This window comes from Egretta garzetta, unplaced genomic scaffold, assembly GCF_000687185.1.
Source record: "Egretta garzetta isolate BGI_Z169 unplaced genomic scaffold, ASM68718v1 scaffold427, whole genome shotgun sequence".
Lineage (NCBI taxonomy): Eukaryota > Metazoa > Chordata > Aves > Pelecaniformes > Ardeidae > Egretta > Egretta garzetta.
In genome coordinates, this window is record NW_009260345.1 from 658264 (window position 1) to 670352 (window position 12089).

Here is a 12089-nt window from a genome sequence, read left to right on the forward strand (position 1 = left end):
TCTTTCCTAACCTGCTGTGGTAGGATCAGAAAGGACAAATTCAGAGAGGGTGGATGGTGTTTTTTAAATGTACAGGAATGGCTACAGGCAAGTCTAATCTGGTATCTTTTCATTTTGTGAAGCAAGACAGGGCATTTAAAGCATGTGTGGAGACCCTTCTAATTTTCACCTATTAAACAGTTGCTTTATGCTGTAACTGTCTCTTCAGGCTCTTGTTTTGCGAATTTCTCCAGTATAGGCTGTGTTTCAATGTTATTCTCAGCCTGCTCTGCTGTATAGGCTGGAATACAGTTTGCATATAGCAGTGCTCCCTGGACTATCTCCTGCAGACCTCCAAGTACCATGGAGGGAATGTGTTGTGTCCTGAGATATCCCTGTTTGTTTCTGATACCTTACTTTTGGATCCTCCTTTGTTTTGCTTCTCTTCAGCTCAAAATATTTTCTTGTATGGATGTACAGCACTCTGTGTGATGAAGCCCTGTAATGAGCAGCTGTAGACTGTGGGTTTTTTTACAGTCTGAATGAGCACGACACAGAGAAAACAAGTTTGAAGGGAGTTGTGTAGGCCTAGTGGCAGAGCTTGGGTTAGAAAACTGTATGGACACTCTACTCTGTTCATTACTGTCCTAACAGTAATGTATTTGTGAGTTTTCAATTTCTAATATGCTCAGAGAAATGACTTTCTTCTCTGTACCTTTCTCCATGTCCCAGAACTTTTTTGTTATTTTTGTGAGCAAAAATGTGGGAGGCAGACTCTTTGGGAATTGCTGAGAGAGAGGTGAGCAAGGCTGGCAGGATGGAAACATGGGTGATGCATAGCCTTCTCCTGGCTGAACTTACAGAGCAGTGGTATTGGCCCAGCTGCATCCAGGAGCATGCATACTGCTCTGGTGCATGTGTTGAACATGACTAAAATATTTCAGTGACCCTTCAGGTTTTATATGTGAAAGGATCCTAAAACAAGGAAGCTTCTTTTGAGATGGTTACTAAGGAAAAATCCAGTCACCAGAAGCAACGAGCAGCTCCTGGGAGTCTCAGAATGGAAGAACTCTCATTGACCTACTTGGAGCAAGGGCGTGTGTGCACATGCATGCCCTGTAATTTCATAGCTGCTGTTCTTGGAAGGGAGCAGTGGTTGTGTTTCTTGGAGCAGAAGTGTAAGATGAAATACTGCATTTTGCTAATAGGGTTGAATGATCTGAAATACATCCATCTGGAATATGAGGATGGGAGGAAGGGACAGGGTGGTTTCTGACGAGTCTTATAACCATCCTGAAATGACTTTGCTCCAAAGTGTGGTCTTTGTTTTCAGCACAGTACTGAGCAGAGATTTGCTAAGTATCATGCTAAAAATAAAATTATGTTTCCCAAGAGCATTTGGATAAGCAGAAGATTCCTACCTCACTATAGTTGCCTTGGATTTATTAAAAATCCTGTATGTCAATCTTACTACTTGTGCCTTTCTCCTCAGCTCACTGATTCCATTGCAAACACTTTCCTAAAATAATTAGGGGAGCAGAAAGGGGAAGTCCCTGAATAAAAGCTGTGATAAAATGGAAGTGGGTTTACTGTAATGACCTATTTGCTTTTTTCCTTTAGGCACAATGGCTGCAGTAGCCCAGAAGCACTCTTTGGAAGGACAGACATATTCAGTCCCCCTGATCCAACCGGATTTACGCAGGGAGGAGGCTGTTCAGCAGATGGCAGATGTACTTCAGTATCTGCAAAAGGTGTCGGGCGATATCTTCAACAGGTACAGTGCTGTCACATGCCGGCTGGGGGCTTAGAATTCAGCAATAGGAAACGAGTGCTGTGGTAAGGTTGCATCAGTGAAAGGGCATAGCATTGGCAAGCAAAGGAAGCTCAGAAAAGGAATAAAGAGCTACCAGATGTACTTCAAGAAAATTTTACTGGATTTGGGTTTGTCAAAGTTAAGCGTAATGAAATGGCACTTAGCCAGAAGTTGTTTGTTATTAATTTTTATTCAGTGGCAGACTCCCACAAATTGCATTATTGTTTCTGCTGCAATTATCCTTTACTCCTTCTTGCTCATGTTTTAAATGGGAGAATTTCTTATTTAGAGTATCTTGAAGATGCATCTTTTCAAGTCATTGTACTTGGAGCAGTGGAGTAGAAAACATCTCTTCGTTCTGATCTCTGGGACTTACAAACTGTTCTCTTTGGGCTTCTGGTGTTTTGCGCTTCTCTTTTTGTGTGTTGGGAGGGCTGGGTGCATGAGAGTGTCTGTTCTTCTTGCCACAGTCTCATAATCTATCTAAACTGATCTCTTCAGGGATTCGGCCCAGACTTGCCACCTCTTGCATATGATCATCTTTGGAATTGGATCTATAAGACAACCTATATAGCAGATCAGAGAAATTCTTGTGTTTACCTGCAAATCATGGTAGATAGCGTGGTGCCTTTTTTCATCTGATGCCATCTTTGATATCTCAGTGCCCTGAGATGGCATATTGTACCATTGGTATAGAAACAGATTAGCATTTATCTTGTCATAGCCTCTTTAGCAAAAGAGTACTTGCTTTGGTTTCAGTAGGGATCATGACTACCTAGCTTGATTTGTGATGATGTTAGCGGGACCATGGCATTCTTTCTTCTTTTGAGGTTTTTTGTTTTTTAAGGACAGATTGAAGTTCTTTGATTTTTCGTAGTGATGCTTTGAAGGGCAGCCTCTGGGGAAAGGGGAGTCACTAAGGCTGAGCTCAGGTCATTGGGTCAAATAAAGGCTTTTCATTGGAATAGTATTTGGGCAAGGACTCCTGGGCAAGGGCCAGGAGTGTGTATAGGCTGGATTAGGTTGAACACAAGGTTTCATTCTTTTGTGCACTTCTCAGAATGGGAACCCTTCATGATGTAAGGCTGGGAGAAGGCTTTCTAGAGCTGCCACAAACATGTGGAAGGCACCTTTCAAACTTGGGACTGGTTGGCAGTGCTGTCCCTCTCTGTGGGGCAAATAAAGGTATTAATAAAACAAGAGTGGTTATTTCGCTGTGGTTTTTTTCCTTTTTTTTTTCTTTTCTCCTACTTGCTGCTTTGTAATGCAGTACCCTGTAATTTCCCCAGGGAGACAAGCCTGCTGTTTTGTATGCAAGTCACTCCTGAGTCCTGAACAGTGACTGTGATGCTGTTCCCTCGCTCTTTGGTGCACTCATGACTTTTAATTACCAATTTTTTCGAACAACAGAGGAGGCTTCATTGGGCTCTTTGTTTGCTTTGCCTTTCCTCTGAGGTCTCGGCTCTCTGATATAATTAATAACGATTTAGTAATTATGCAGGCGTCTGATTAAAAGTTCCATGACCTTGGTTGTTCCATGTCAATCAAGGGACAAAGCTTTCAAGGTGAGAACTTTGCCACTTAGTGAAGAGTGACCTTTTATCTTCCCTTTCCTGAGATAAGGCAGCTCTGTCTTCCTTTTCCAGGAAGGAACTGCCTTATCTGAGGAAGCTGACTGTTCCGAGCTGCAAAATAGCAGCTTGCAATGTTGATAGAGAGGAAACTTGTTCAGTATGGCAGACTTGGCTGAGTGTGTGAAACTCATGACTTCAGTACTACAGAGATGCAGATGTTCTGGGGTTGTTTTGTGGGAACACTTGGATTGGTACAGTGCTTTCGAGAGTGGCAAGCAGATTTGTAATTTGTTGAAGGTGGAATGAAAGAGTCTCTTTTACTCTCTATGGAAAGAGGAATCTTTCCACAACCAGATTTTTTTTTTCCATATTAGCTGATCAAAGCTGCTGCTTTGAGTTGTTGCTGACATAACAATTGAGTATGGATTCTTAAAATTAACATGTCCATTCATTGTGCAAGGAAGGTGAGCTTTTTCTCTCTTTATTTGGAAACTGGCTGAAGGCAACTGTGGTACTGTTACAGTTGTAGAAGAAATATTCCCTGGGCCAGTTAGTGACTGTGCAGAAGCAGCAGTGGTGAAAAGTGCCTGTGGATTCAGTCTTCTCAAGGGGACACAAGAGACACCTTTGCGTTTGGAGAATTGGGAGAAAGAAGATAAGCATCTTTCCTCCCCTTCCCCCTGGTTTGGGGAATATGGGAAATAATGCATGAGACGAGTCTCTGCCAAGCTGTCTTCTTTCCAAATGCTCCCAAACAAGTTGACTTGCTATTGAGTTCAACTGTGGCAAGGTACATGGTGAATGAGGCACTTCACAGAATTTGTTGGTTTGTAGAGAATCAAGGGTTGTGCAGGTGCAAAAAAAAACCAACAGGTAAACTATGGCTGGGACCCAGAGCAGACCCACTGGGAGCAGCCTTGGAGAGTAGGTCTAGCAACCCACAGCAGCTAAACCTCTACTGTACCTTGCTAACAGTACACTTGGACTGCAACCTGGAATCACTAAGAAAGGGCAGGGGGTAGCTCAGCCTCCCTCTCTGTCATACTCCTAGCCCTTGGGAGCAGGGACCCATCCAGCCTCTGGAGATACGGAGAACAGCAAAGTACCACACCCTGCAGGGGGAGAGCACTGATTTGGACAGGCTCTTGGCTGCTGGGCAGTACAGGTTGATGTCTTAGGTCAGTACCGTCAACAGTCTCATCCTCTTAGAAGTCCTGTTCTCGTGATGCTGATATCAGTCCTGTGAGGAGATCAAGGGGCTGCACGTACTTTCCAGGGTTGTGTTTTGGAGTAATGGAAGTTTTAACCTTGTGTATGTTAACTGAATTCATGTAATTAATCTGCTGTGGAAGCTGCAGTAAAGATCAGATTCATTGCCTGTAGCTACTGAGATTTTAATACATATCATTACTGCTTAAAACATAAATATTCTAACATAGCCAATCTGACATAATATCTATAGGAGTTTAACTCCTGGACTTTTAAGGAGGGCTTTTGATATAGGTCACGGGAGGCAGAATGACCAATTTAAACACTCAATTAACCAGTAGTCTTTCATCTGTTTGTTTCATCATTACCAGCATTTTCTGGGTGACAGCTTGTGTTGGAACCATGTCCTGTGGAATTTTTTATGGGAATGTTGTAAGTACCTTCAGATAGGTGGTGAGTTTAGCTTTCCTGAGATGCCCCCCTGGTTAGCTAGGCTTGCCCTTCGGGATTTCTCAATTTCTGAAGAGAATTTTTGTTGCCAGGAGATGTTAACCACCTCTAATATGACAGTTCATTATTCAGAGTGTACACTTCTTGTATAACAGATTTGTGGAAAATTGCCTGTGCAAGTTATCTCATGGAGTGTTGTTATCAAGGTCCTGTCCTCCTTTGCCTGTGATCCAACCACAAGTTGTCCAATATACAAAACTCCTCATCCTCCTGCTTATTTTTTTCAGTTTAAATAATAATTTCTGGGTTGATCTTTTTAAAGATCTTTATTCAGTGTCTTTTGCTTGTCTGGAATAGTATTTTGCTAAACAAGCATATCCTTCTTGTTCCTCCCCAATGGCATTCAAATTAATTTCATATTAAATATTTGAAAAGGGCTTTAATATTAAAAAAAGGTTTAACTGAAAGCGGTAGTTGGAAAAGAAAAGCACCATGGAAATGCTGTTAAGCATGGGGAGGAAGTTTGGTAAGTATGTGGCTTAAGGAAGGTAAGGGGTGGCTGGCTGGGCAGCAGAGCCTTAAGGGATGTTTGGGACAGCAGCAGGGTTGAGATGTGAGTAGTCCTGAAATTGAAAATGCAGAAAAAAACCTTAATCATGAGGTGCGTTTGGATGTTCTCCTTGTTTAAACTTATTACTGTAATTAGTCATGATGATCAATAATGGAAATGGGTCTTGCTGCAAGCTGTACTGTTGTTTGTTGTGCACTGTGGCTCTGGGATGCATCTTGGAGCTTAAACACTGCATTGTAGTTGTTCCTCTGCTGGCTTTAAGGGTTTGATCTTACTGGGAGGAGAGCTTGTCAAGAGGGCTGCATCGTGATGGGTCATCATTCAGGTGAGTTTACACCAGGAGGCTGGCTGTAGCACAGGGAATCAATTTTTTTCCAGCTAATTTGAGAGTGATACGGCTCTTGTTAAGCAACAAATCACCTCACGGTACTCTGAAGTTGTCCCAGAGGCCATCTGAGAGAGGATGCTAGGTCTTGTTTAGTTTCAGATCTCTCTCTTGAGGGACTGTACGAGCAGTCATTTGCTGCCAGGGAGATAAAGCAGCACAAGTGAGGTAAAGGAGTGGATGGTCCTGCAGACGTGAGGACATGGAGCATGGGGAAGACAGAGGGAGGAATTTTGCCTGCAGATGTTGGTTATTCTTGTAAAGGCATGTCCAAATAATGTGGAAATTTTTTTTTTTTTTGTAGCACACGCTTTGTAAGAAGCAGCTCATTTGGTTTAGCTCTCATGGTCCCCTGGAAGCTAAATTTGAAAGCTTGTAAAGATGCAGCTTCAGAGAGGTTCCTAAACTATTAGGAAGACTTTAGCGGGTGATGTATGGGGGTCAGATCAGTATGCCTGGCAGGTTGGTGGCAGCTGGCAGTAACAAGCATCCTGTCGAAAAGATGTGAAGGGATAGTGACTGTTCTGCAGGAGTCCAGATTACAACTCTTCCTGGATGCTGCTAAAATCTTTCAGTTTAAAATCTTGTGGGATCTGAGGCCCAGGCTCAATGCAGATGCCTTTGACAGCCCATGCATGGCGTGGGGCAGTGGGGGGAAGGGGCACATATAGATCTATCACAGCTTGAAATTAAGTGGGAATAGTAGGAAAAAGGAGACTGAATGGTATTAAGTCATTAAAATATTATTACTTCAAAATGAAACAAACAGTGGAGAATTAGCAAAACAGAATTCTTGCTCATCTCAGAAAGTGCTGAAAATCTATGTCTTTTGGACTTCCAGAGATTAAATGTGTCTTTTGAAGGAGAGGAGCAGAATGCTAAATTTGATTCTGCAAGCGAGGTGCTTTTTATGGCATTGTCATTGAAATGTAGTGATGGTTACTTAAGCCCTTGCTCTGAGTCTGCTAACAGCTCTTCCACATCCGTTTCTTTCACTAGCAGTCTGTTTATCTTTGAATCCCATTCCCCCAAAAGAAGGGTGATCAATCAGTTCTGCCTTAAGTGATTGAAAGGCAGTCTTGAACTTGATAAGAGTGCTGTAGCCTTCTGTACACTAACAAGGCCTTCAGCATAGTTTAAAACAAGCAATTTAAAGAAACGATTGAAGTGCTTCACCTTCAATGTCCTCCTCCAAGCAGACTTAAACTTTTCACACCTAATAGCAGGTCTGCAAATAGTGGTACATTTTAATGAATAACTAAAAGACTCGGTGCCCGACGTTAATGCAAAATGTTTCTCAAAGCGTGAGTTGAGTTTGCATTAGCTACAGAAACATCCTGTGGGGAGGAAGGACTCTTAATGCTTGATTCTACATCTGAAAAGAAAATGATGGGATATTGTGTCCAGGATGCTGAAATGGCCATCCTGGACCACAAAGGAAATACAAGCCTTACCCATATCCTCAGTCACTAAAAATGAAATGAGTGGTTTAGGTGCAATCATGCTAAACTGCTGATATATCAATTTGCTGTAAGTAGCAAAAAAGAGAAGGAAAATGCAAAAGTTGCAGGAGAGGTGTTCTCCCATTTCTGGAACTGGTCGCAAAGCTGCTTAGCAAAAGGAGGCAGGCAACAATTTCAGGCTTAATGGAGCTCCGGGAGAGGATTCTTTCTGCTCTTCCAGGGCTTTTCATGGTAGTGGAATATCTAGTGGAAATGTGAGACAGTTTGATCAAAACAGATGGTATGTCCAATAGGAAAGGCAAACAGTGGGGAGAAACTTAAATAACTTTGGTACATATGGTTTGTTGTTTTATTTTAGTTTGTGGGGTTGTTTTAACCCTGACGGAGTAGTCTTTTGTTTGTACTGTGTGTCTTTTTGGAGAAAATTCAATATTGCGTAGCAGCTTTCAAGTTCTGGTGAGCTAATTCTCTCCCTGGTCCTTAAAGACAGGACACAAGACAGACTCCCTGAGAAAGCATGTAAGAGATTCAAAAATAGGAAGATATGTAAGTGCAACTCGGTAGCTGGAAAAATACCTGGTGGAATATGCATTGTGGCTTGACCATCCTGAGGCCCGAACCTGTTCCTTCCTCTCTGGATGACTTCCGTTCTGCTTTTGCAATTCTGGGGAGATCAGATCCATTTTCAGAAGGAGGATTTGCTACTCCTCAAAGGGTGGAGGAGTGATAGCAAAAAAGAACAAAGGGAGGCAAGGTAGCTGTTTCAGTAAAGGACTGTGCTTTGAAGGTATTTGGTTTATTTTCTGTGTTTGGTAATGAGCAAGGAGCAATCCCACCTTAGCTTCTAGAGGATTGATCATGGCAACACGGATCATTTGTAACAGGGATGTTGCTGTCTATAACTGTAGGAGTTGAATTACCTGAAAAGAGGTGTCCCAGAAGAGTCTGTGATAAATCTTAATGTGCTTAATAAAAATAAGTTCTAGATAGCATAGGAACTTCTTGCTGTGCAGACTCTGTTCATGCAGCAGAACTTTGCATCTTGAAGAAAATCATTAATCAAAAAAAATTTGGTCCAATCACATGCAGTACGTAGTGGCTTTCTGACTTAATTTTTCTTTTGCTTTTTTCACATTTTTATATGTCTGTAGGCTAAAACCAATTTAATACCATCTTATAGACTCCCTATGGCTTAGCAAAACACTTCTAAAATGTTTAAAGAGCTATGATTTTTACATGAGAGGTCACATGTAGTAGCTACCATTGTTTATTATTCAAAGGCCATGTTCAAAAACAGATAAAGCCAATTTCAAAACCATCTAAGGAAATAAAGCCTGTAGCAGGAAGAGGCAAAAGAAATTAATGTTCTACCCGTTTGTGGAGGTGAGAAGCAATTATCTTGATAAACATTGCCTTCTTTCACCAAAGTTTATCTTAAAGGACAGTGATATTGAGGACAGAGCTGTGACTAAGTTGAAGGATGGATCGCTTTGTATACCCCCAACTGCTATAAATTGGTTTAAACTTTTATGAACTATCTTGTACCAAAAGTACAGAGGTGTAATTACCCCTGCTTTTACTGCTTTAAGAAGTGGAAGCCCAAGAGGACCTCTCTGCTATTGACAACACGTAACTTTTTGCTTACTGAACTGTTTCTGGATTGACAAGGTAGTATGTGACAGCCCAGAGCCCAAGCACTATGCACTTGCAGTGAAATAACTTTCTTTGAAGCTGCGTGCAGTAGGATCTGAACCAGCTGATGCCTGTGGAAGCTTATGGACTTCAGAAATACTGTGTGATGCATTAATGCAGTGAGTTTTTAAATGGCTGAAAGTTCTAATATCCTAGAGCATGAGAGTAGCATATCCAGAAATAATAATGGTGATGTTGTATCTATAGTGGTCTAAAGGTACGTGAGAAGAGAATTCCATGCTGAACCTTAAAACAGGCTTTTCTGCATAACAGGAGTACTGAGATCCCTTTGAGAAAGAAGTAAAAAAATGTGGCAGGAGATGGAAGTGGTGGTGCTGTCCTCCTTATCACGTGCCAAAAAAGACTTGTTCCAGTGAGCAATGCAAGTCTTTACAATGGGACCAAGTGTCCACCTTTGCATGTTTATTTTCAGCTAATTCTGAAGCCAGAGCCACGTGAGCATGTTGACACCTTTTCTAGGCTTCTCTCTTGAACATTGTTTCAGAGTTTCTGCCCAATTCAGACAGATGCTAATGTGTAAATCATTTGTATGTGGTGTTCATAAATGTTCAGGGGTGCCTTAAAGGTAATGTTGGGTTGGAGGAAGGCAGCAGTTCCACATGAGTGTGGTGGGAAGGTGTGGTAGGGAAACGACTTTCAGAGGGCAGGGGTGGACAGGTTGAGCTACAGTGCATGTCTGACTGTGTTTTGCTAGCAGACATGGTGCCAATCTCTCAGTACTTAGTGGGATGTCAGTGTCAAGGGTCCAGGCAGTGACCTGGAGAGCGTAGGTGAGTCTGACCTCCCAGCCACAGCTGTGAGTGACTAAAGCAAAGAGGTCTCATGGCTGCAGTTGTTTAGCATAGGAGTGTTAAGTGTGCTCCTTAATGTCTTCCCACAGTTGTGGTGCCCTGAAAAAGTTCTCCAGAAGAACTCTGAAAGTCTGCTCATTGTGCAGCTGAGTAAAATTCCTTTCCTTGAAGTACTCTGGATGGCTGTGGCTGGGAGGTCAGACCCACCTCTGCTCTCCTATAAACTACTAGGGCAGGACATGGCTGTTAATTAACAGGTGTTTGGAAAAAATCTTATGAACTTTGCCATCCAGAGAGGCATTCCCTTCCCCCCAGCCCCTTACCCCAAGTGTCTTTAGCTATTACCCTCTGGAAATATCCAAGGAGAAGGAGATCATAACAAGTCGGCATGTGCCTCACAGCGGTAGAAATGTTCCCTTTTTTCTCATTTCTTAGCCTGCGGGTTTGGCAATGTCACCGAAATTGGGAAGAACGAACCTCGTAACACCAATGTAGTGTTAAAAGGCAGGCATTCTTTATTCACGGCGCCGGATGCACGGGGGATCGCTCCACCTAACGTGCATACCATCAAGCGGCAACTTGCCCGTTTATATGTAGCAAAGTATTACATATGTATGAAGTTTTCCGATATGCCTATACCTATGCATAACCTGTCTCTGCTTTGTATTAAAATTAGCTTCAGGAGGTCATTTCCATAAGTCCCTCCCCACTGCGCCTGCTCAGTGCCTCCTGGTGGTGGTCATCGGGGGTTGTGGGGATGAAAGCCGATGGCTCCTCTTCGTCACCGCTAGTAACCCCTTGTTCTTGCGCAGACTCAGTTGCTCCTTGGCTCTTGCCCAAACTGCAGGGTCAGTGTAAACCAGTTCTTAAGGTAAACTCCTGGTTCTTATCGAAAACTGTCCTTCGTAAGGAGCCACAAATCTTCCTGCGTCAATTAGTTCTTATTCCTTCTAGTCTAGCAACCTTGGCAAACCGTTATTATCCTTTTGCTTCATCCGCTCCTGATTCTTCCCGTCCTTGAATAGGGTTCTAAATTTACTAAGTAACTATACTACAGACTTTAGAAAAACATCCAAACTAGACACTACTGATTTTAGCAAAGCAACAGCAAACTAGACAATGAGGCCTAAATCTTATGCATATAAGCCGCTTACATCTGGGGGGTCTTTTGACCCTTAAGGTATCAGCAATATTGTCAGATTCTCCCTCTCCCACTCTTGACACAATTGCCATGTTATTCTTTTCTTATACAAAGCGATAGCTCTACCTTCTCAACCAGCTTCAGATGTTGGACTCTCACGCATGTGTTCGAGTCACTTTCTGTTCCTATGGATGAGTTTTGTCTACTCAGTCAGCCCTGGAGGAAGAGATGCAAATAAGTCACTTTGTTTTACAGGCATGACTTCCATCAGGGATCTAGTTTGGAGAAAACTGTCTGGAAAATAACACTGAGTGGCTTGAAATGTGTATTACTGGCTCCCCCCTACATAAGTGGGAGTGCACACACTGTGGGGAGAGTTGTGGGAGGAAACACCAGTGGCAAAGGTCTGTTCTTCACAGTTGGCTGGCAGATTAAATTCTCTTCCCATGGTCCTTCTTTCTGACTGGCCTTGGTACAGTCACTGGGCTTTTCCAAATGGGATGGGTCAGAGGCTGGGTGTAAATGCAACTACAGTTAAGACAGAGCAGTGCTTTTGGAGACAGAAGATCCATTTGCAGATGTTAATGAGGGAGTTCTTGTTTTTCTTCCATCTAAATCCTCCAGACAATCATTTTAGTGAAGGAATCCACCATGCTGTGCCATTAGGGAAAGGAGGGGATAAAAATTATTTTTGGAGCCAGGGATGAAGGATTTGGATGGTAAAGTGTGTTAAAGAGAAGTCCCAGGTGAGTAATTTAGTATCTTCCGAGTCAGATTCCATTCTTAATATATCCAAGTATATGATCCTTATTCTGGATTAATACATATTTTAAAATGCAAATACCGGGTTTTATTTTACTTCTAGGACTTTCATTTTAGATGTACTGTCAAAGTTGAATAAAAAGACATGTTTGATGGGCTTAAGAGTCATAATGGGACATTCCTTTTAGAAGAGAAGGTAAAGCTGTTGCAGTTCTGCTCTGTGGTATTGCAGCAGGAA

The 12089-nt window shown here is 42.4% G+C and overlaps 1 protein-coding gene across 1 annotated transcript in view; it reads left to right on the forward strand.

Annotated features, from left to right (window-relative positions):
* Nucleotides 1–1573: 1573 nt before the first annotated feature.
* The window catches only part of WASHC1 (WASH complex subunit 1), a 32623-nt gene continuing 22107 nt past the window's right edge, over nucleotides 1574–12089 (forward strand). The window contains 2 exon segments of the mRNA XM_035898135.1: nucleotides 1574–1588; nucleotides 1590–1753. Coding sequence (XP_035754028.1) covers nucleotides 1574–1588; nucleotides 1590–1753 — 179 coding nt within the window.